The sequence below is a fragment of the Astyanax mexicanus genome, chromosome 12 (assembly GCF_023375975.1).
Source record: "Astyanax mexicanus isolate ESR-SI-001 chromosome 12, AstMex3_surface, whole genome shotgun sequence".
Taxonomy (NCBI): Eukaryota; Metazoa; Chordata; class Actinopteri; order Characiformes; family Acestrorhamphidae; genus Astyanax; species Astyanax mexicanus.
Window position 1 is genome coordinate 34,056,612 of NC_064419.1, and position 26,177 is coordinate 34,082,788.

Consider the following 26,177-nt stretch of genomic DNA (forward strand, 5'->3'; position numbering starts at 1 on the left):
AGTGGAGAGACACACAGTCCAAGCTGCTTGAGGTCTAGTCTGAAGTTTCCATCAAGTCCAAAGTCAGTGCAGTGTTTTCCTGGAAAATCTTACAGCACTTCATGCTTCCCTCTGCTGACAACTTTTATGAAGATGTGGATTTCATTTTCCAGCAGGACTTGGCACATTGCCCAGACTGCCAAAAGTACCAATTTGTCTTATATAATGTTCTAATTGTCCTGATTAGAACATTATATAATGTGCCTGAACCTCACTACTGACAACTGTTCCAAAAACATTAAAAAAAAAACACTCAAATCTTAATTAAATAATGTCTCTATATATTATTTAGCCATATGTAGTGAAGAGAGAGAGAGAGAGAGAGAGAGAGTTGTCTTGAATGTGTTACGCAGTATGCATGTGTGTGTTATTGTCTCTTACTCATCATACAGAATGTATATGCATTATTAGGTTATTGTTAGAAATCTTATGGAGTGCTGAAAGGCAGCAGTTAGATGATGTAATTATATAATGATGTAATTATATAATGATGTAATTGAAGGTGTTTGATTATCAACAGCTGGGGGATAATCAGCGAGGGGCTTCATTACCACACACTTCCCTCCACTAACTGCACTGTCATCTGAACAGAGCCACACAATCTTTGTAAGAGTGTGTGTGTGTGTGTGTGTGTGCGTCTGTCACCAGCAGTGCTGACTTAATTCACTACAGGATGTTATTGTTATTCTTTATTACTTACTGATCTTTCTGCAATTCCCAAACACAGTATCTAACTGTAAATAATAACAATATCAAACCCTGAAGATTAACAGCATAGAATAACTGCTCTTATTTTATTCTTATCATTTTAATTAGGATAAGAATACAGATAAGTACTAAGGATGATTAGTAACTATTAATAGTAGCTCGTTATGACCAGCTGACTGTGACTGGCTAATCATTTTTAGCTTGTTATGGCCAGCTGACGTTAACTATGATTCGCTGACTATTTTTTGCACATTATGATCAAGTTAATGTGACTGATAATTATATAGCTTGTTACAACCATTTAACCATGACTTGCTAAATAGGTCACGACCTGGTAACTGTGATTAACTAAACATAGTAGCTTATTACAATTGGTTGCCCATGATTGGCTGATAATTATTTGCACATTACAGCATTACAGCTGACTGTGATTGGCTGATAAATAGTATCTTTTTGTGGTTGACAACAATTGGCTAATAACTACTTGCACATTACAACCAGTAGACTGTGACTGGCTGACTATTAGTAGCTTTTAATGATAGTTAGTAGCTTGTTACAACCTGGACTATGATTGTCTGATAATTCATAGTCATAAATGCCGTAAATGTATACGTAAATGTAAAATATTTAGTAGCTTGTTATGATCTAATGACTATGATTGGCTAATAATTACTAGCTTGTTACAACCTGTTGACTATGATTGGCTAATAATTCACAGTCATAAATGCCGTAAATGTATATGTAAACTTAAAATAATTAGTAGCTTGTTCTGACCTGTTACCTATGATTGGCTGATAATTAGAGGCTTGTTACAACCTGTTGACTGGGATTGGCTGATATTAAGTAGCTTGTTACAACCAGTAGACTGTGACTGGCTGACTATAAGTAGCTCTTAATGATCAGCTGACTGCAATTGGCTGATAATTAGTAGCTTGTCCTGACCGGTTGACTATAATTGGCTGATAATTACTAGCTTTTTACAATCTGTTGACAAGGATTGGCTGATAATTAGTAGCTTGTTATGACCTTTTAACTATGGTTGGCTGATAATTACTAGCTTGCTTCAACCTGTAGACTATGATTGGCTAATAATACATTGTCATAAATGCCGTAAATGTGAAATAATTAGTAACTTGTTACGACCTGTTGACTATTATTGGCTGATAATTAGTAGCTTGTTACAAATTGTTGTCTATTATTGGCTGATAATTAGTAGCTTGTTACAAATTGTTGACTATGGTTGGCTGATAATTACTAGCTTGTTATGACCTGTTGACTATGGTTGGCTGATAATTACTAGCTTGTTATGACCTGTTGACTATGGTTGGCTGATAATTACTAGCTTGTTATGACCTGTTGACTATGATTGGCTGATAATTAGTAGCTTGTTACGACCTGTTGACTATGATTGGCTGATTATTGGTAGCTTGTTACGACCTGTTGACTATGATTGGCTGATTATTAGTAGCTCGTTACGACCTGTTGACTATGATTGGTTGATTATTAGTAGCTCGTTATGACTTGTTGACTTTGAATGGCTGATATTTATTTGCACATTACAACCTACTAACCATGAAAAGCTGATTATGTGTATCTTATTACAACCAGCAGACTGTGATTGGCTAATTATTAGTAGCTTATTACAAACAGTTGACAAACAGCAGTTGACAAACAGTTGACAAACAGCAGCTCGTCACTGTAATTGGGCGTTAATTAGCAGCTCTTAATGACCAGCTGATTGTATTCGGCTGCTAATAAGTAGCTTATAATGAACAGAGAGTGGCAGGTGGAGATCAGAGGTGGATGTTGGTGGAGAATCATAACACACTACTAATATTCAAGCATGAATATTGAAGAATGTTGTTGGAACCTAAGAGTTAAGGGAAGTTCTTTAATGGAGTCTAATCACAGCTCTGGTTCATTATCTTATTCAACATGGACCAGAGGGACAAGGGATTACCGAAGGTTCCTGAGGAACAGTGGAGGACGGAACAGGCTTTGTTCTTCAGGGATCTGGTTTGAGAGGCGGTAGGATTATCTGGATCAGTGCATTAATGTTCTGGTAATCACCCTCAAATGCCTCAAAGACCTCCCTCATAAAGAGCAGATTTACAGAGCCGACTCTCGGCTCCATTACCTCCTCTTTACTCTGTAAACAGCGTTCAGAGGAAATCAATGGAGACGCTACGACGCTGCTGTGATCTGCCTGCTGTTCAGAGGGTTTATGGGGGATTACATTCTGAGATATTATAACACCTGATTTTATCTTCTGCACGTCTCACTGTCAGATCACAATCAGCAAAGAAAGGAAGCACAACAATAATAACAATATAAATAATAGAATATTTACTAAATCATGAGATCTCTCAAGGAAAGAACTGTGACTTACTGAGTCCTATTAAACAGAGACAACAGTATACAGACACCGGCTCAATCAATGTTTCTTCCAAAATCAAGGGTTTTAAAGGGAGTTTTTTTCTGCTTATGTTGGAATAACTGTCTCTGCAGTGGAAGGCTTTTTACTAGATTTTGGAGTAAGGCCATGAGGATCTGACTGCATTAAGCAACAAGGGTATTAGGCAATGTTCAGTCTAGCAGCCCCAATCTGATTTTGCCATATCAAGATTGTATGCACATCGATTTGAAGACCAAAAGCGAGTGGATTTGGTCTCTTCTCGGTCTCTTCTTGGTCTTGACCTTATTTGGTATCAGCCTTGTCTCGGTCTCAGGGAACCCAAGCTTCATGTGGCCTTCACACTGCATAGACAGCTTAATGGAATGGGTTTCCATGGCTGAGCAGCTCCATCTAAGCAATACAATTCAGAGCATCGGACAAAGTGGTGTTCTCTGTAGTGACAATTTTTTTATGGACTTTGATGGATTTTTGAGTCTGGGTGTGGCAATTGCCAGAGTAACGACACTTGTCTAACTGCATTTTGCAAGTGTAAAGTTTGGTGGAGGGGGGATTATGGTGTGAGGTTTGTTTTTCAGGAATTGGGCTCAGCATCTTAGTTCCAGAGAAAGGAACCCATCAAGAGAATTTGGACAATTCCATGCTCCCAACTTTGAGACAACAGTTAGGGGACGCCCCCTTCCTCTTTAAACATGACTACACAGCAGTGCACAAAGCAAGGTCCATAAAGACATGGATGAGCGAGTATGTTGTGCAAGAATCTGACACCTTAAACATAAATTAGCACAGAGACTGTAAGCCAAGACGTATGCCCCTTCATTCCACAGAAAGTAACCCATCAAAAGATTTTGTACAATTTCATGCTCCCAACTTTGAGACAACAGTTAGGGGACAGCCCCTTCCTCTTCCAACATGACTGTGCAGCAGTGCACAAGGCACGGCCCATATAGACATGGATGAGTGAGTTTGGTATGCAAGAACCTGAATTAGCGCAAAGACTGTGAGCCAAGACTTCTCGTCCAACATCAGTGTTTGACTTCATAAATGCTATGCTCTTCTGGCAGAATGGTCAGAAACTGCCATAAACACACTCCTAAACCTTGTGGAAAGCCAACATCATGTTAAATCCAATGTGATGTCACTCTAGTTCATATGTGTGTGAAGAAAGACACGCAAATACTTGCTTGCAATACAGTGTGTGTAGAGTAATGATAATGATACATGTTTTGATATAATGTGAAGCTGATCTTGCTCTCGTCTTGTTTTGGCCCCTCCCTGGCCCCTCCCAGTCTCAGCGTTGACTTGGACTGGTCTGCAAAATGTTTTGGTCTTGATATTCCCTGGTTTTATGTCTTGACTCTTGATTCTGTGCTAGCATTTTTTTTTATTACAACACCAACAGACAGCCACAAAAACTATATAAAATCCAAGATTTGCCAAAATCGTACTTTAATATGTTTTTTTGTGTCAATTAGGGCTGCACGATATATTGTTTAAGCATCGTCATCGCGATGTGCACATGCACAATTTTCAAATAGCAGGATGTGTGCTGTCACTTAAGGCAATTAAATCAAACACATCATGTCACAACTTTTGGATTCTTGACACAAGAAGTAGATACACAGCGCTGTCTCTGTGTCTGTGTGAGTGGCAGGCTGCTGCTGCCTGAGAAGCGCGAGGGGGAGGGGGAGTGCAGGAGGGGTGTGTGCAGGAGTAAATACAAGGTACCCACATGGCCTCCATCCACATGGTTGGGCACGTGCTTGTAAATGCACGTGTTGAAAGCTGTGCACCTCAGTACAGCACAGTTTTGCAGCGCAGATATTTGCAGTTAGAGCTGAATCCCAGAAAAACGCTCTTATTTAGCTTTGAAAAAGCCATTTAAATGCCTGATTAGAGGGTCGATTACTGTTATTTTGCTGTTTTCCTCGGGTTTTGAGTGCTCGACGCTGTCTTGGCTCTTGAACGGTCCAGATGTGAGACAGAGCGCAGGTGGGGGCAGGGCTGGTGACGTCATGGACCCTGCCTGCATAGTTTAATATCGCGATATATATTGCCGAAAAAAGAACATTTGAAATGGAATTTTTTTCCAATATTGTGCAGCCCTAGTGTCAAATATAACAACATACAATGACCTTTTCAAATCCGGAGTGACGGAAGTGCAGGGGTCTAATAAAAGCACCAATGATTAGCTACAAACACCGACCTCAGCAGTTACCACAGCAACACAGGCAAATACGACCTGTTCACTTGGAAATAATAGTGTGAAATGATTTGAGAGACAAAATATTCCCAAATGTATTGGTTGATTGGATGTAGAGCCATCACTGGTTCCACTGCACCACAGCTCAACACTGCTGGGGGGTTATATTACCTTCTAGCTTATGCCTGACATTAGGCATAGAGCCAATAGAGGGGTCATGTTTATTTCCAAGCTCAAGAGAGTACTATTTTCATTAGCCAATACTTCCTCTACAGGCTCTAGACAAGCTGTATGTGTGCATTTGCACATCTCAGTCATTTGCGTCATCTTTGCAACGGCTGCAACATGAAGCAGTTGATTGCACTCATTAGCAGAAATGCTCACAATCATCTAGCGATATAGTGCAACGTTTAATAAGCCCTGAATGAGAACCATATTCAGCTGTTGTTCAGTATGTATTAGTTGACCCCTGTTCTGACCTCCACTCCACTCTTGTTTGTTCCTGTGGTGTTTACCCAGAATTCCCTGCACTCCAGTGTCACCGGGGTGACTCTGACGAGATGAATATTCATGAGACAGAATTGAAAAGATGCTGTTTCTGCTGGAGCTTCTCATAGAGAGGAGAGACGAGCAGAAGAGCCAGGCTGCCTCCCTCTCTCACTCTTCCCTCTCTGTCTTTATCTCTCTCGCCCTTCATTCTTCCCTCTCTCTCTCTTTCTCCCTCCCTGTATTCCCCTCCTCCTCACAGCAGCTCACCTGATTAACTTTAATGAAGGAATGATTAGATTAACTAGGCGTTGGATGGGAACTGGGAATACTGGCCTTCCTCTAGAAAGCACTGGAAAAGCTCATAGATTATGCTTACACGCACGCACGCACGCACGCACGCACGCACGCACGCACGCACGCACGCACGCACACACACACACACACACACACACACACACACACACACACACACACACACACACACACACACACACACACACACACACACACACACACACACACACACACAGATCAGAATGGAATCGGAATTGTTTGACACTGACAATACATACTGGACAAATTTGGAACCCACAGCTTAAACAAAAATAAAATTCATAGCACTGTAATACCTCTTTACTGTAATAATACGGTAATAACATTGTAATAAACACAAACACGCCAAAAACCTTAATACATCTGTGCACTTAACCCAAAACTGTAACCTGTATGGCAAATTATAAACCTTGGAGTACTGTAATGTTTCTCTAACAGTAATAATGCAGCAATAACATTGTAATAACACTGTAATAGCACTTCAAACACCAGAAACCCAATAAAATCCTGCATTTAACAAAAAAAATGTATGTATGACCAATTTACAACTTACTGCAGCCCTGTTATGATTCTCCCTTAAATAGTAATGCAGTAATATTATAATAACAGTGCAATAACACTAACAATTCAGAATATAAATTCTGCACTCAAACCTGCCTTGATCACTTTTAAACTGTGTAACACTTTAATATCTCTCCCTTACAGTAACAATACAGAAATAACATTGCAATAACAGTAATAGCACTAGAAATACCAGAATCCAAATAAAATCCTGCACTAAACTGTTAAATAACTGGTAAATAATTTACTGTTTGACCACTTCCCAACTAATTGTAGCACTGTAATGATTCTCTAATAATAGTTATAAAATCATATTGTAATAATACTGCAATAGCACTACCAATTCCAGAATAAAATCCTGTATTTAGCTCAAAACCATTAGTAATAAAAAACAATAATATAAATACGGTCAAACCACTTAACAGCACTTTAATAAATCCCCTATACAATAATATTGTAATAACACTAACAATCCCATAAACATCTAACTCAATCCGTAATGAAACTAAATAATATAATACTATACAGTGTAATAAAAATAGGTTTTAATGTAATAACACTAATAATCAAAGTAATAAAATCATACAATCAATATAAACATTTTGATAGTTTCTAAAGTATTGGAGATTTATTTTCATATTAAGTGCTACATATGCAGAGAGAGGTGAGTGTGTGAGTGAGTGTGTGTGTGTGCTACTAGGGGTTGATGAACTCTTTAAATGTACTTTTTAATTGCATGAACTTTATGTGGGTGGGTGAGTTTGGGTTTGGACAGACGGACAGTTCTGACTACACACCTCAAATCTGAGTCATTAAAGCAATAAGTTAGAAGAGGTCATGCGTTACAGTGATGTGACCATGGTTACGGGGTGGTGTTGGACACAGTGTGAAGCAGATTGCCAAAAAAAAAAAAAGTTTTAATGAGATTAGGGTGCTGTAAGGGATGCTAGACTGGACATTACTTTAAAACCACAGGTCTATAAAACTAGTCTATCTGAAATGATTACGTAACTTCACTGACATGCAAGAGTCATAGGATTCAAGCATGCAAACTGCATTAAGTTTTACCTTAATGGATAATTGAGTGAAATGCCCACACCTGTATAAGTCGTGAGAAGTTATCTTGTGAGGGAGACTGAACACTGGCCAGTGTGCTCATGGCAAGGCGACTTGAATTATCAGAGCTGATAGTGGGTGGATGGGGCATTCATGTTCTACGGTTGTGTAAGCATCGAACATTCCTCGATCCACACTATCACGTGTACCAGGAATACATCAGACGGCATTACCACTCACAGTGGACAGCACAGTAGAAGGTAATGATTGTGACCGGTCACATCTGGCTAGAAATGTCCATGCCAACAGAACAGCACAAATCCCTACATACACATTCAATGCAGGAACACAAGCCAATGCACCATTTTTTACCTTCCACTACAAATGGCAAAAGTCATGGGACACTATGTTAGTTCTGGATTAGACTTGTCTTGTCGTGTCAGTGTAGATTGCCTGTTAAAACTATTCACGCTCATGGATGCTTCCCCATAAGTTCGTTTTTATACACTGAATGAAAAAAACAAACAAAAAAAAACTTTAATAACATTATGATAAAAAAAAAACACGTTAAAAACCTTAACCCAAAACTCTAACACGTATGACAAATTATAAACAGTGAAGCATTATAATGTTTGTCTAACAGTAATAATGCAGTAATAACATTGCAATAACACTGTAATAGCACTTTAAATACCAGAAAGCTTATAAATTTCTGCATTTATCTAAAAAAAAAATGTTGTATGACCACTTCCCAACTTATTGTAATAACACTGGAATAGCTCTAACAATTCAGAATATAAATTCTGCACTCAGCTCCCCAATAATGCAATATGTTTGACAATTTTTTAACTGTGTGGCACTTCAATAACTCGCCTTTACTGGAACAAAGCAGAAATAATGTTGTGATAACACTGTAATAACACTAGTAATACCCAAAACCTAACAAAATCCTGCACTTAACTTAAAACTGTTAAATAATTGAACAGTTACAAATTTAATCGTTTTTATACACTGAGTTAAATTAAAAATAAAAACTGCTAATGCTAAAACTGGGGCAGTTTGCAAAAGGGGTTGGGCGTGAACAGCCTTTTTCAAGTCCAGTCAAAAACTCTCTTTCTATTGGACGACGCTTTGAATTCTAGAACCCTTTAGAACAGGAGTGTCCAAACTTTTTTTGTTGGGGGCCAGAAGGAAAAATATATTTGAAGTCACGGGCCACACTCTGTAATAAAACAAATAATGAAATATACCACTTTAAATAATATTTTTTTTCCTGATTATTTCATTTACTCACCATTTTACTTGACTAACTATCTTTATCTTTGACAGTGTTGTGTAAACTAAGATTTTTCAAATTGATGTTTAATTTCATGATGTCTCTTAATATTAAACTCCTTAATTACGGCAACTTTTAGACTCCTTGGCCCGTTTTTCTGCGCTAGAAATGTCCTCTCCGCTTTTAGACTCTTTGGCCCGTTTTTCTGTGCTAGAAATGCACACTCTCTCCGCTTTTACACTCTTTGGCCCGTTTCTGACACCTAGCGTTCAAACTTTGAATCTCACATTATTAAAACCTGTTTAACAGCGGGCCAACTTTCATTCTATTTCTAAAATACCTCGCGGGCCGCTCCAAAAAAGGAAACGGGCCGCAAATGGCCCGCGGGCCGTAGTTTGGACACCTCTGCTTTAGAACATTCACATTACTGTTTGTAAACCACTAAACCATCTGTTTAGTTTTCGCTGTATGCTTTATTTAATGACTCATGACTAATAGAGCTGTAGAGGGTCCTAATGGTGTCCTGTGATAGTTCATCCCATGCATCTTGAAATTGGTGTATGGTTTTTGGGAGTGTTGATAGCACATCCAGTAGAATTCCACCTATTTTTCACAGTCAGGGACAGGTCGGGCAAAGCAACGGGTAATGTTATAGTATCTGCAACCACTTGAGATGGCAGCAGCATGTGGACAAGCATTGTCCTGATGGAAAAGTGGACCATAGTGTGCATTCAAAAAGGTATTTATATACACTGGTTGCAGGACCTTATAACATACCATAACATTGTAGATAATGAAGATATTTTTACTTAAGTTATTTTATTAAACATTACTGACGGTAATGAGTTTTTTTTTTGTAATTTCCTGTAATAAAAATTGTATTGACCATCATTTAATGTATAAAAGCAATACAAGAGGAAAATGCTCAAGGGGCTGAATAGGTTTTATAGGCACTGTACATTACTATACCTGCTGAAACTCATCAGCCCTGACTAATACCACCATCAGCACCTGAGACACAGGTGTGTGTGTGTGTGTGTGTGTGTGTGTGGAGGTGGATGAGTGAGCATGCAAATGGAAAGTGTTTCATTTCAATCAGCCGGCCCACTTTACAATTCAATTCATTTCAATTCATTTCCAGAAGCTTTAATGAAAGTCTCTCCCTCTCTATCTCTCTCTCTGTCTCTCACAATACCACTGACCTGTGACACTCGTTCACTCTCTGCAATCTCTCTATTCTGACCAACTGAAGGACACACACACACACACACACACACACACACACACACGCACACGCACACACACATCTAAATCCAACATCACAATACTGGAATACAATAGACAGTTTGATCATTTCTACATTCTTATGAACATCATGTTCACAAGGTCACGATTTGACAAGAACCCTGACGATACAATATGAATCATAATACAGGGATTATGATTGACACACTGCAATATACTGAGATACTGAAAGCAAGGCGATTATATTAAAAAAAAAATCATTACAGTATTGCAAAACAAAGTAGCGTGAAAGTTCTGCAACACTATCAATTCTCAAAAACACAGCAGGGTTCATACACATTTTAACTTATATATTTTCATGTTTTTTTTTTATGTTTTTAAGGCAAATTTACATGACCATACATGACCAACATCAGTGGCAAACAAGGACAATAAAACCAACAAATCAACAAAAACTACCATTTATATATTTTTTTGTGCCATTTTTTTTAGTTTTGCTAACGTTATTAATTTTACAATGAGTCAACAACACAAAAAAACAAACCCACCCTCCCCGCCCCCCTTCACTCTTCCCGCCCCCCCCCCCCCCCCCCCAATCTTCCTTGCCCCTTACCGCCCCCCTCCCATTCCCTGGTTGTGTTGATGGATCATCATACAAACAGAGAAGATCAACCTATCAGACAGTACAATAAAACTACCATTTAAATTGATAAAATAGTGGGCAATTTTCACGATTAATTTTGTTAATTCGAATTACAGTTTTAATGCGATTTTCAAAATGGAGTAATCACGGTTTTTACATACAGACATTTTATCTTTTTAATCTAAAATATCCGAAATCGCTACTCATTTCTGAAGCGTTTAACCGTCTTACCTTGGTTACCGGCGCCTCCTACAGACTAACGTGCACATATTTTTATTCCGTCCAGTCCAAGTTCTTAGGACTGTTTCAGCACTTTCAACACACATGCACGGTGGGATAAAGCATATATGTATCAAGAAATAAATTCTACCATTTTTAAAAACTGCAGCATCAACGCTTTCTGGTGAGGATCCGTGATTATTGTTGGAAAAAATAATAATCTCTGCTTCAAATTTTCATTTGTGACTTATTTCTCAATTTTCAGTCACTCCACTCCACTCAAGTAACTCCTGTGTCCGTCAGTGTGTGAGTTTGTCCATGGTGTGTGCACATAAGGTCAGCACGTTTTTTTTTTTTTACAGGTAAACCAAGTTTTGAACCATTTCTTTGTCTTCTGTAGTTTGATTTTTAGTAAGGGGGGAAAAATCGATTTTAATCGAAAATCTGAATTTTTATGAAAAAGAATGATTTTTTTAAACCATAATCCCCCAGCACTAGTCTAAAATTAATCTGATAAAAATGTTGAAACACAATCTTTAATAATAAAATGTGTGTCAGATCCTGAGAGCTCTATTGTGTAGAGCTAAATGACTGAATTAACTGGGAGCTGATGTATTTGTAGCTCAAAAACAGATTTTCTCCATCAATAAACTGAAACACAAAGATTTGTAGACAATATTTTCATGACTTTTCCAAAATTTTCTGGGTATTTTTAATTTTCCAAAACTTATCCAGGCCTGGAATTTTTTTTATGACCGTACAATCCTTGACACAGTTTTGTAGTTTAATTAGTTTACATATAAAGATTGTGTGTTAGATCCCACTGTTCCTATTGCATAAAACAAACTTTCCTTTCAAACAAAATTTCCTTTCATAAATATGAGCATTACGAAGCTTGTGCATGGCAACTGCCATCTTTATGCTACGCTCTGTGTGCTGGCTTTGCTCCAGTAGTCTGGATTTTTTTTTTTTGTTTTCTTTTAAATTTCTGAATCAATTTCAACTAAATTTCCTGTAGAATTAAAGGTAGTTAAAACTAACATGTCTTGTGGAGGAAGTACAGTAAAGATTTATCAACACTAACCAGATATCCCTCTCCAGAGTACATGACTCAGCCCAGTACAGTGAGTATCGGTATACAGCAGAGCTAACAAACACCACTAAAACCACACAGAACAGCAAAAATTGCAGACCACATTTAACCAGAACTTTCTGTTGGTCTACTAAATTACTAGGCAAGTCTGGCTCAAGAAACGTTTTGCTTTATTTCTATAGTATTGAAGGTAAAGAACCACAACAGCCATGCTTATATACAGTCACTGGGTTAAGTTGATAGAGAATAAAGATTTAAAATGTGCATAAAATGCACACAAAGTTGCTAAAAACACTACAAAAAAACAAGACTTGAGAGAGGCTAACATGGTGTGGTTCTTCCGTGTAAAAACAATGCTGTGATTCAACAAATCAAGCATAAACAAAAAAAAAAATATGCGAACAAGATATTCCAAACCGCCCATATCAATCCCGAAAGGAATCATTCTGCTCGACACGGCGGATTACAACAGAACACTTCCAGTACGCAGGAAGTGAGTGTGTGTTCTGAATAATTCAGCACTGATATCTCCGCAGTGTTTTAATTGGACAGATATTTCCCACAGATACGATGTTAATGAGCTGCTCTGAGGATCAGTGATGCTGCTCCAGAGGAACGTGATTGGTGTTCATCGCTGGAGAAGAGTCGTTCTCATTTTTTTTTTTACAGAAAAACACGAAATCTGCTGAGTTTATTAATATCTCATATTTCACCAACACAGACACATTTACACGCAACTATATAAATACTCAGCCAATGAGCTGCAGCTCCATGATTCATTTCCTCTGCTCCATCAGTGCGGTCAAAACTCGCCCACCAGCACAAACAAACAGTTTATCACGCTTATGCAAATTAGATGAGGGACGGACCAGCCTAAATTTCCTAAAAATCCAACGAGAAACACGTTCAGTCTCTCAGTGTCTAAAACCTTCCTGAGAGCAGATCTAATAAAGACCACTGGGAGGACTGTTCTAAAATCAGTGTAAAGAAAGTAAAGAAGGAGAAAAAGCAAAATATTTGGTCAAAACAGAAACCGAACAAAATTCTAACTTTTGGCCAGGTGAACATGGTTTTTTTTTTTTTTTTTTAAGTTTTTACTAAATAAATGACATAGGCTAATTGTATTTTTGTCTTAATATTCAATTAAAAATCTATTACAAAAGTACAATTTACAAAAATGTTTATTGATCCCCTAATATATTAATATCCCAGCAGACATACCAACAAAGCAAGACCCATTTACCTCAGCAGTGGTCTTTTAGTCACACATTTAGCTGGTGAGCTATTCTGTAGTGCTATTCTAAATCACACTTTTACTTGAACAGTGTGATTTTAGTCACAACTTTACCTCAGTAGTGCTATTATAATAACTTACTTACTTAAACAGTGCTGTAGCAAGTCATATATTTACCTCAGCAGTGCTCTTTTAGTCACACATTTAGCTGGTGTGCAAGCTAACAACCTCCGAGGTGCAATCTTAGTAAAAGGTTTTCCTCAGCAGTGCAATTCTAATCATATACAGTACTGTGCAAACGTTTTAGGCACCTGTGGTAATTTTAGTAAAAAAAAAAAAAAAATGCTTCTTATCTGTGAAGTAAGTGTTTATTAGCTCAGTAAAACACTAGCAATAACATTAGCAATAAATACAAACAGACATTTCACAAAAAGCCGGGCTTTTACAGCACTGTTTTCCTTAAAACTAAACTCTCCTCATCTGAGTTTAATAATCTAGTCATTTAAATTGGTTTGTTAAATTGATAAATTTGGTAAATCAGTTGAGCTGCTGATGGAACTAAACATATAGAAATGCTGGCTGAGGAGCATCCAGGAGAAATCTGGAACTACACTTTGTTCTTCAGCTTGGCTCACAGAATATAACATACTTAGTTAGAATTCCTTGTTGCTTTTTACTGTATTTTTATTTACATCTGTTCAAATCATATCGTAATTACACTCATATTTCTAAGAGCAATGGATTAATGTAATTTGCTTTGGTGCCTAAAACTTCTGCACAGTACTGTATATATTTTAGTTGTGTAATTATAACCATATATTTATCTCAGTACTGCAATTCAAATCATACATTTACCTCAGCAGTGCAATTTTGGTCATAAATGTACCTCAGTAGTGCTATTCTAATCACACATATACATGAGCAGTGTGATTTTAGTCACAAATTTACCTAAGTAGTGCCTTATAATCACTTATTTACTTATTTTACAGTGCCATAGTAAGTCATATATTTACTTCAGCAGTGCAATTTGTTGGCTCATGAATGTACCTTGGTAGTGATACTCTAATCACACATTTAAGTTAACTACCTCAGCAAACGTTACTTATCTAGTCCTGTCCAGATTGAATCTCTCAGCTTGAAATCAGACAGTTTTCTGATAAATGATGTGGAACGCTTTCATTTATTTCATTTGTGCAAGATGAGCATAAAAATTAACTTAAACTGTAATTTGACGGCTCCCTAAAGGCTCTCCTCTCGCACTCCAGGCTTTTAAATGGCTTTTTAAATGGCTTTTACAAACAATATTTTGGTTGTCAAATATTTGATGCATTCCTAGAGTTAAGAAGGATAACAGGTGTGAAAGTTTAACACTCACCGAGCAGAGCTGACATGTTCTGGAAGATTCTGAGCAGTTCGGGTGTTATAGCAGGACAGTTTTCTAACGTCACCAACCTGCAAACATTAAAACATAAATTAAACAATTAGAAAAAGGCATGATTAAAAATCCTATCATATGAACCTACTCTGTTTTTTCTTGTAGTATATTACAGTCAGACAGAATGAGTGTGTTTGGAGCGTACACACATTATAAAGCATTATAGAGCTCCCCCTATGCTTTTTGTATTGTATTACAGTCTGTCAGAATGAGTGTGTGGATCATATCCACATTACAAAGAATTACAGAGCTCCCCCTATGCTTTTTTGTACTGTAGTACTGTATTATGGTCTGTCAGAAAGAGTGTGTGGATCATATAAACCTTATAAAGCATTATAGAGCTCCCCATATGCTTCCTGTAGTGCATTACAGTGTCAGAATGAATGTGTGGATCATATCAACATTATACAGCATTAAAGAGCTCCCCCGATGCTTTCTGTAGTGTATTACAGTCTGTTAAAATGAGTGTGTGTATCATATTAACATTATAGAGCATTATAAAGCTCCCCCTATGCTTCCTGTAGTGTATTACAGTCTGTCAGAATGAGTGTGTGGAACATATCAACATTATAAAGAATTGTAGAGCTCCTCTTATGCATTCTTTACTGTATTTAAATCTGTCAGAATGAGTGTGTGGATCATATTAATATTATAGAGCACTATAAAGCTCCCCCTATGCTTCCTATAGTGTATTACAGTCTGTCAGAATGAGTGTGTGGAACATATCAACATTATAAAGAATTGTAGAGCTCCTCTTATGCATTCTTTACTGTATTTAAATCTGTCAGAATGAGTGTGTGGATCATATTAATATTATAGAGCACTATAAAGCTCCCCCTATGCTTCCTATAGTGTATTACAGTCTGTCAGAATGAGTGTGTGGATCATATCAACATTATAAAGCATTATAGAACTCCCCCGATGCTTCCTGTAGTGTATTACACTCTGACAGAATGAGTGTGTTCGGAGCGTACACACATTATAAATCATTAAAGAGCTCCCCCTATGCTTTCTGTAATGTATTACATTCTGTCAGAGTGAGTGTGTTTGGAGTGTAAGCACATTATAAAGCACCCCTATGCTTCCTGTAGTGTATTACAGTTTGTCAGAATGAGTGTGTGGATCATGTCAACATTATAGAGCATTATAGATCCCCCCCTATGTTCTCTGTAGTGTATTATGGTCTGTCAGAATGAGTGTATTTGGAGCGTAATAGGGCATTATAGAACATCCACTATGATTCCTGTAGTGTACTATGGTCTGGAGCATAAGAGCATTATAAAGCACCTCACTGCTTCCTGTAGTGCATGTTTGTGCGAATGCCAAAAATCCTGAACATTAGCTAAACACTGGGGGGTGAGGCGGGTTCATTATACTGTAGCACTAAACCACAAATCACCACACAAAGTCTCAATGTTATCTCAGATAAACATGTGTTGGCAGGTAATAAAGCCAGAGAAACAAATCAAATATAATAACAATACAAAAATAATACTAATACTACTAATAATGCCACAACAAAAGCACTTTCAGTAGCCATGGAAACACTACAGCGCTAATTCAGGGACCGGCCGCTCTCCAGCTGAATGGAAAGAGCCGTTAAAGTACAGCAAAGAAAGAAAATCATTTCTCAGTGCTGGAGAATGGAGCTGAACTCATTCATTTGTGAGTGTGCGTGCGTGCGTGTGTGTGTGTGTGTGTGTGTGTGTGTGTGCGTGTGCGTTTTGATACTCATACTCCAGCCTAACGTTCTGCAGATGATGAGAGATGGAAAGAGTCAGAAGATAAATGAGCACAAGGAAAGAGCAATAAAAAAAGAAATAGAGAGCGAGAAACAGAGAGACAGACAGACAGGCAGACAGACATGCCCGAGGCTGTGGTATAATAACAAAAAAATCTCCTTACTGAGGGAGACACACTACCATTCTCATCATCCACACTGCATTCTCATCATCCACATCATACTAACTACCATTCACATCCTTATCATCCAAATTATTATCTGCATAATCATTCAAACTACCATCCTCAACATCCAAACTATCACCCTTATCCTCATCCTCCAAACTACCATCATCATCCAAACTACCATTCTCATGTTCATCATCCAAACTTCCATTTGCATAATCATTCAAACTACCATCCTCATCATCCAAACTATCACCCTCATCCTCACCATACAATTATCCTCATCCTCCAAACTACCATTATCATCCAAACTACCATTCTCATGTTCATCATCCAAACTTCCATCTGCATAATCATTCAAACTACCATCCTCATCATCCAAACTATCACCCTCATCCTCACCATACAATTATCCTCATCCTCCAAACTACCATCATCATCCAAACTACCATCATCATCCAAACTACCATTCTCATGTTCATCATCCAAACTTCCATTTGCATAATCATTCAAACTACCATCCTCACTATTCAAACTACATTCTCATGCTCATCATCCAAACTATCATCCTCATCAAACTACCACTCTCATTGTCTTTATACCAACTACTACTCTCAACCTCATCCTTATTGAAACTACCACTCTCATCCTCATCACTCAAATTACCACTCTTTTCATTTAAACTATCACTCTCATCAATCAAACTACCATCCTCATCCTTGTCATTTAAACTACATTCTCATGCCCCTCATCCAAACTACCATCCTCATCATATAAACTTACACTCTCACCCTCATCATTTAAACTACCACTCTCAACATTAAAATTATCACTCTTGTCGATTAAACTACCATCCTAATTCTTACCATTCAAACTACCACTCTGGCTCTCATCATCCACATTGCCATTTTTACTATCATCATCATTAATATTTAAATTATCATCCTCATCACAATCCAAACTACTATCATGACTGTCATAATCCAAAGTACCATCCTCATCAATATATGTGTGTGCGTGTGTGTGTTACCATAGCTCCAGGCCGTCCTCCAGCAGGTAGACGTGTGGAGGTTGAGAGACGTCAGTGCTGAGTTGAATCACCGGCAGCAGAAACGGGTACAGATTCCTACTTTCAGCTCCCAGACCCTGCAGATACACCAACACACTAAATACCAAATACTAAACGACACTGAATACTACAAATACTAAATACACAACTACAGTAAATACATCACTAAATACACCACATACTTAAAATACACCACTACACTAAATACTTACATTACTACATAATCACGGTACTAAATACCGCTTGAAAGTCTTTGAACCTATTAGAGCACTAAAAATATATGAGAACTAAATTAAACAAATGAGACACAAATATTAGATATGGTAACTTATTTATTAATCCAATATTATATACAGCTCTGGAACAAATTAAGAGACCACTTCATTTTCTGAATCAGTTTCTCTGATTTTGCTATTTATAGGTATATGTTTGAGTAAAATGAACATTGTTGTTTTATTCCATAAACTATGGCTGAAATAACAAACAAAAAAAAAATACAGAGCGTTCAGACCTCAAATAATGCAAAGAAACCAAGTTCATATTCATAAAGTTTTACGAGTTCAGAAATCAATATTTGGTTTAATAACCCTGGTTTTTAAATCAGTTTTAATGCATCTTGGCTGGGTTTGATGGCTTGGGATCATCCATCTTCCTCTTGATTATATTCCAGAGGTTTTTAATTCCTGCATACCAGCTTGGAGGTATTTTAGCCCATTCCTCCGTACTGAACAGCTTTAACTCATTTATTTTGTATTAAGACATTGACTTGGCCATTTCAAAACCTGAACTTCATTCGACTGTGACCATTCTTTGGTAGAACAACTTGTGTGCTAGGGTCATTGTCTTGCTGCATGACCCACACTATAAGATTCAGCTCACAGACAGGTGTCCTGATATTTTCCTTCAGAATGGTTCTCTCCTTTTCTACTTTTAGAACTTGTGTGAAACAGATTTCTGAGGACGTTTTAGTCCACAGTTATGTAGAAATATAGAATTTTTCAAGGCTTCATAAACTTTTAAGCACCATTTTATATACTGTGTAATGATGGAATACATCTTAATATGTGCTCATTGTATTTAGAATACTGGTCTCTATGAAGGTGTGAACTGAAAAGGAATAGATCTAAGCCGATGTTTGAGCTGAAGGCCACAATGTGTGCAACTTTCTGCATCTCAAACACTCAACGTCCTTAACTCATACAGAGTCTAGGAAAACAGAAAGCACATGAAAGCATCACATTTTCTCTCTCTCTCTCTCTCTCTCTCTCTCTCTCTCTCTCTCACTGTACAGGCACATGTTAACATTCAGCCTGAGGCTACTGGCTGACCGCACATGCACACACACTGCTGTGGCATCAACGGTTAGAAGCTCAGCAGCCTTCAGCAGTGCTGAGTGTTGAGTGTGTATAGGATGTTCAGACAGACAGAGAGAGAAATTTAAAGACAGAGAGACAGAGAGAGAGAGAGAGAGAGAGAGAGAGACAGAGAGACAAAGCAGTGCTGGGGGAAAGCCCTGAGGGTCAATATTCAACAAAGAACAGGAAAAGACTCCAACAGCTTGTCAATCATAGATGTTTATACAGCATTAGGACTCACAACACCTAAATTACCACCACCACACCACAACCTCTAGAGGTGCAATTTTAAAGGTGTCCTAACACTAAAATGTACTTTTTCTTGTTCTTTGTGAAATACAATAGGTCTCCATACGGAAATCTTTCTCAATCTCCATTGTCTGCAGTAGAAAACCGAGTTGATCAGGAAAAACACTGTGTCTATATCAACTCAGGAGAATCTCTCGCTATGATCAGGAGAATCTCTCGCTATCTTTAAGAAACTCCTGAAGACAGAGCTCTTTAAAGAGCACTTATTCTCCTAACACCTCTAACTAACTACCTTCTACTACCAGATCAGGAGCGTCCCTCACTATCTTTAAGAAACTCCTGAATACAGAGCTCTTTAAAGAGCACTTATTCTCCTAACACCTCTAACTAATTACCTTCTACTACCAGATCAGGAGAATCTCTCACTATCTTTAATAAACTGCTGAAGACAGAGCTCTTCAAAGAGCACCTACTCTTCTAACGCCTCTAACACACTAACTACTTCTAACCTCATTTCCTTCTCCCCCTCCTTCACTCCTCTATCCTATTATTTCCCTTTGACCTCCTTTAGTTCCTATCTAAAGATGTTTTTACCTTTAAACTTCTATTATTTTTGTACTTAACTATTGTAAGTCGCTTTGGACAAAAGCGTCTGCCAAATGTAATGTAATGTAACTCATGAGTTCATGGCCTCGCCCACCTTGGCTCACGACCGCCCACAGATCTGAAGCCAGCCAGGCACGCCTCGTCAGACAGTAGCTAAAAGTGTTAGGAACAGCATGATTGTTCGTTCCTGTGTTATTTGTGCAAATAACACATCAGTATTATACGCTTTGCTCAGTAATTCAGAACTAAGAACCAATTGGTTATAATTTGTCTATGGAACACCACCAGCAAAAAACAATTGAGATAGGTAGGTGTATTTTTTTACAACAGTTCTGTTTACACTAGTTAAAAGTAAAAAACCTTCCCCTGGATTTTTGCGCTCTGGACCTGGACTCCTCACCTCTCTGTGTTTACACAGGTTTACATAGGATCTCCGGTGTATTTTGCATTTTGCAGAGACTCTAAGACTAGTTCAGTGGCTGAACAGCAGGGCATTACACATGTTGTAAAGTAACATATGACATCGCAAATTATTAGTTATTAGTGTAAATTTGTATTTATTTTAAAACGTTTCTAAATGTTGCTCCTCTCACTGCCTCGTAGTATTTTTAGCCAATCAGTGGCGATATGCCTGTATGTATGAATATTCATGAGCAAGAGCCGAAATCCTACAGCAAACCTCCGCACAATCTCTCCCTCTCGTGAGGTCTCTCGCTCTCTCTCCCTCTCTCACGCTGTCTCTCTCTCACTCACGCTGTCTGAGTATGAGAATGAGATTACTCATGTCGGCCGTTAATAAATACATCGTAAAAGAATAATTATTGGTTTTTTTTGGTTACAATTCCAAAAAAAAGTCAAATAAAAGTTTATTGTTTATCATATCGGTATCAACATTTTTTTTAACAATACCCAGCCCTAGCTGCCACTGCAAAAAAGATCCTAACAATAGAGAAAACACTGCAATATGAGTTTTAATGATATTTTATCACTGTATGGTATAAATAATTCTGTCTTACGACTTCTAATATTCTCTAAAATTCAGGAGTTTTTAAATAATGCCTGATAATGAAGTTCTAATAGAACCTGTTTAACTACATCCAGTGTTCGTTTAGTGTTTAACACCAGGCTGGGCTTTGTAATATCCATTCATCAGAATGATCAATGATCTGAACTCTGCTCAGCCGAGCTCTCCAGCAGCTGCATTAGTTGAAACCCTAAAAACCACAGTGAATGACGAACTTCCAGAAACAGTTTATCTCAGCTGATCGTTTACTAAAGACTCATTACTGCCGGGCTCTGATCCGCACCGGCTCTGCGGAGCAGAGGTGGCCAAATGAGGAGCTGCCCATGCTGAAATGAGCTAGGGCCAAACTTCTGCAGCTGCCAAAATCTCTGCTTCTGGAGAGGGAGCTGGTCAGACGTTTAGCGGGGAGAGCTAGTTTGGGCTCTGTCCACATTCCGTTCTGTCTGCAGAGCTCGGGCTCAGCTAAAGCCACCTGTGAGGCCATATGTCCAGCCCCAAACAGAGCACAAACAACAAACAAAAACAGAGCTAATGACCACGGCAGTGCACGGCTCTGGTCCACCAAATTCTGGCTTTGGAGTCCGGCCTCTGGTCTGGGGACAGCAAGGTCACAGCCAAGTTTGGGTTCAGCTTTTCTGAACCTTCACTAATAACCTCTCCTAATAACACCCTGGTGTATGGAAGGTGTATGAGGGTGGTGAGGATTGTGAGGGTGGAGTAGCGTAGTGTTCAGTACCTGTACAAGGTGTATAAGGGCGGTGAGGATGGCACAGCGCAGCATGTTGTGTTCCTCCGACTGTTTCCACAGGAGAGGGAGATACTGAACCAGACAGCCCACATATGGCCGGATCTACAGAAACACACAAAGGGTAAATATACTTCAATACTGAACATTAAAAGTTCCAAAAACCTAATCTGAAATCCTAATTTCAAAACCCCAATCCCACCCCTACACCTTAATATTCATTCTAAAATCCCAATTTTACATTTTCATCACATAACCTTGACTTTCAAACCTTTATTTCAAGATCCTAATCCCAAACCTTCACTGCAAAACCCAAATAGCAACACCCTAATCTTAAACCTTCACTCATAACCTAATCCCTAATCTTTATCCTAAACCCTAACCCCAAAGGCCCTAACTTTAGCCCAAAATCCTACTACCAACACCTTACATCCAAACCTTTATTCCATAACCTTTACAATAAGAACTCTTACCCCTTATCTTTATCCCAAATCTTCATTCCAAACCCTAATCCCAAATCCTATTCCCATAACCTTCACAATACAAACTCTAATCCAAAATCTCCATCTCATATCCTCCACCCAAACCTTCACCTTACAAAAAAACTAATCCCAATTCTTAATCTCATTACCTTCACTCCAAATATTAATTCATAACTCCAATCCCAACCCTTTATCTCATAACCTTTACTGGTATCCTTCACTCTAAAACCGTATCCCATAACCTTTACCCCAAAACTCATCTAAAATCTTCATCACAAAACCTTAACCCAAACTTTCAGCCTAAAACAATTTTCTAAAGGTTAGTCTACATGTTTCCTTTATAAAATACAACTCAAACTAAGTCTGAATGTCTGAGTTCCCAACAAAAACTCTGCTGGTGCCTGAATGAACCTAATTCAGTCTGATCCAGTGAAAAGCTCAGCTTTAAGAAGAGCAGAGCCGTCGCCGCTTACGCAACAAAAGCAGCTAGTGCCCATTAAAGAGAAAACCGCCGGTTCGCAAAGGGTCATTTCACCACTTCTGAATTTAAAATGACGCCGGAAACGTCAATGGATCTCATGAGGGTCAAAGCCTTCACTTTCTGCCGCTTAACAATGCTGGGTCCACGCTGAGGTCACAGAACACGCATTTAATCAGCACTGGGCCGGCGGAGCCGCGGTGGAAATTTGTGGAGACTTAATGCCAGACATTAGAAGAAACTTTAAACATATTTCAGCTAAAAGCTGCGAGTGTTCCACATTAAAGAACCCGCAGTAACCTCGCTGCTCGGCATTACCGAGTTGACATTGACGGCCACTTCTGATGCTAATTAATCTCCACCGCTCGCTTCTCATCCTGTAAAGTCAAACAGCTTTTCTTTGAAGCAAATAAAACAGAACTCTAAATCAGAGAGATGAGCTTGATTTGCTGGAGATAGCCGAAGGCTCTGCAGATCTGCAGCAGCAGCAGCTTTATTCTCTAAATGCAAAATAACCCCTGAGAAATCAGCACATCTTCTCTGCACAACTAAACACGACAGCTAAAATACCATCTGTTACGATTCCTGAAGGCAGTACATGTGTAAATAAATATGTGTGTGTGTGTTTACCTGTATGCTGACTCGTTCTATAACGCAGGAGAGGACATGGAGAACCTGCATTTTACTGTCACACTCATTAACCTGCTGCAACAGCTGGAACAGCAGCCCAAATATACACTCCAAATACTGAGAGAGAGAGAGAAAGAGAGAGAAAGAGAGAGACACATCAGTATAAAGAACTCAGTGGAGTATAAATGATGGTAAATGAAGGCAGTTGGCTGAGAGTAACAGAGAACAAGAGAATAAAATAGGGTTACAAACAGTAACAGAGGACAGAGTAATAAAGAGAAATGCACTGCAATAAAGAGTCGCAGTGTGCAATAGAGAGAGGAATAGATAATAGTAGACAGTAATAGAGGGGAACACAGCATAACAGACAATAAATTAAAGGTGTAGAGTATAATAGCTTAAAAAAAAAGACGAAGATTAACGTACAAAAAGAGAAATAAAGAAATAAAGAGTTACAGAGAATAGATGTTAGATGTGGATCCTACCGGTAGAAACTGTTCTGTCCTGAATTCAAAATCGTCCACAGGTGAGGAAGAGTTAAGGAGGGTAAATGAAGAAGAGCTTTAACAACACTCAGATTAAACACCAGCAACTCAATCCAGTTAACCAGGTTTTCTGCACACTGGAAAAAGTATGAAGCCAGTAAACTCTGATCAGAACTCTGTAGTGTGGACTATTCTAGACATTACAGCACATCCCAACAACTGTAATACTGTATTGTGCGTGTGTGTGTGGTAAAGAAGGTGAAGATGTCACTGTCACTGAAGTTAAAGCTCTGTAAAGGATATCCTGCTTCAGAGTCGTTGCTGTCTCAATCCGGACCTGAAACACAGAAAACACAGGGGAACAGTTAAAACCAGTTTAATAAACATTTCTAGACACTTATGGACAATTTAATCCAGCAATCACAGATTGCAGATCTTACCCCGATCAGAGTGTCACCCTGTGCCAAATCTCGCCCTAAACTGGGTGAGACTCGGTTTAGGGTGAGACTCTGTTTAGGGTGAGACTCTGCTTAGGGTGCAATTTGGCACAGGGTGCAACTCTGATCGGGGTGCGACTCTGATCGGGGTGAGGTGAGACTTTGATCGGGGTGAGACTCTGATCGGGGTGAGATTCCGATCGGGGTGAGGTGAGACTATGATCGGGGTGACACTCTGATCGGGGTGCGATTTGGCACAGGGTGAGACTCTGATCAGAATGAGACTCTGATTGGGGTGAAACTCTGATTGGGGTGAAACTCTGATTGGGGTGAAACTCTGATTGGGGTGAAACTCTGATCTGGGTGAGACTTTGATCGGGGTGAGACTTTGATCGGGGTGAGACTTTGATCGGGGTGAGACTCTGATCGGGGTGAGGCCCTGATCTGGCGAAGACCCTGATCTGGGTGAGACTTTGATCGGGGTGAGACTCTGTTAAGGGTGCAGTTTGGCACAGGGTGCGACTCTGATCGGGGTGAGGTGAGACTCTGATCGGGGTGAGACTCTGATCGGGGTGCAATTTGGCACAATGTGAGACTCTGATCAGAATGAGACTCTGATTGGGGTGAGACTTTGATCTGGGTGAGACTCTGTTTAGGGTGCGATTTGGCACAGAGTCTCACCCCGATCAGAGTCTCACCCAGATGTCTCACCATGTGCCAAATCTCGCCCTAAACAGGGTGAGACTCTGATCTGGGTGAGACCCTGATTGGGGTGAGAATCTGATCGGGGTGAGAATCTGATCGGGGTGAGAATCTGATCGGGGTGTTATTTGGCACAGGGTGAGACTCTAATAGGGGTGAGACTCTGTGTCTGTCTGAAATGTATTGCAGAATCAGAACGAGAGAATCAGAAGTGTGCGCTGATCAGAAGTGTGCGCGATCGTGACTTGGCTTTCTGTAGCAACAAAGTTTACAGTCTTACACAACATAATAATGATCTGATCAGCAGTCTGAGCGAGAGTGAGTGTGTGCTTTAATCACATTTCCCTTTCTCTTTCTGTCACGCACGCGTGTATGTGTGAGTGAGAGCGTGTGTGTGAGTGGGAGTGTGTGCGAAGCGTGTGTGTGTGTGTGTGTGTGTGTGTTTGCTCCTTGCTCTGCTAAGTTAATATACCACACTAACTTTATTTGCTCTCTCACACCCCCAACCCCCTGGGAACAAAACACACACACACACACAGCATGCAGAGCTGTTTAAATTTCAGCACACACCAGTGTAACTCCACACACAGTGTTCGGAAGATTCTCAGTTACAGTCTCAGCTAGGGTCTCATGCACCTTTCCATACTCTAACCCATAATGAGGAGTAGCGTTCAACTCAACCCCCTAAATACAGACCCCCAATGCTCTTTTTAAAGAGGTGAAATAACATAAAAATAATGTATAACAACACGTCTCTCTCGTTTTATTTGTTTGTGTAACTGAATAAAGCACTTATTGATCCAAACAGCACTCTGAATGAGCTTCCACTCATTTCCATCTTTATCCATTTTTATAGAGCAGTAAAAACACAGTAGCAACACCTTTGCAACCACCTGGAATACCATCACATCACCCTCATCACTCTTTAAACCATATAGAATCAATGTAGCAACAACAAATTAAAAGCATCGCAACCACCTACCAACAGCCCAGCAACCACCAGATACTAGAACTGGAAAAAACACAGCGCATCCAACAAGAATAAAGCCTTATCCATATT

General features: G+C 39.0%; 1 protein-coding gene across 1 annotated transcript in view; it reads right to left on the reverse strand.

Moving 5' to 3' along the window:
* The window catches only part of ipo11 (importin 11), a 115,548-nt gene that overhangs the window by 47,101 nt on the left and 42,270 nt on the right, over positions 1-26,177 (reverse strand). Inside the window, exons 17-22 of the mRNA XM_049485502.1 lie at positions 24,282-24,315; positions 23,979-24,019; positions 23,494-23,610; positions 21,895-22,008; positions 17,886-18,001; positions 14,888-14,964 (exon numbers count right to left, since the gene is read on the reverse strand). Coding sequence (XP_049341459.1) covers positions 14,888-14,964; positions 17,886-18,001; positions 21,895-22,008; positions 23,494-23,610; positions 23,979-24,019; positions 24,282-24,315 — 499 coding nt within the window. The remainder of the gene's footprint in view (positions 1-14,887; positions 14,965-17,885; positions 18,002-21,894; positions 22,009-23,493; positions 23,611-23,978; positions 24,020-24,281; positions 24,316-26,177) is intronic.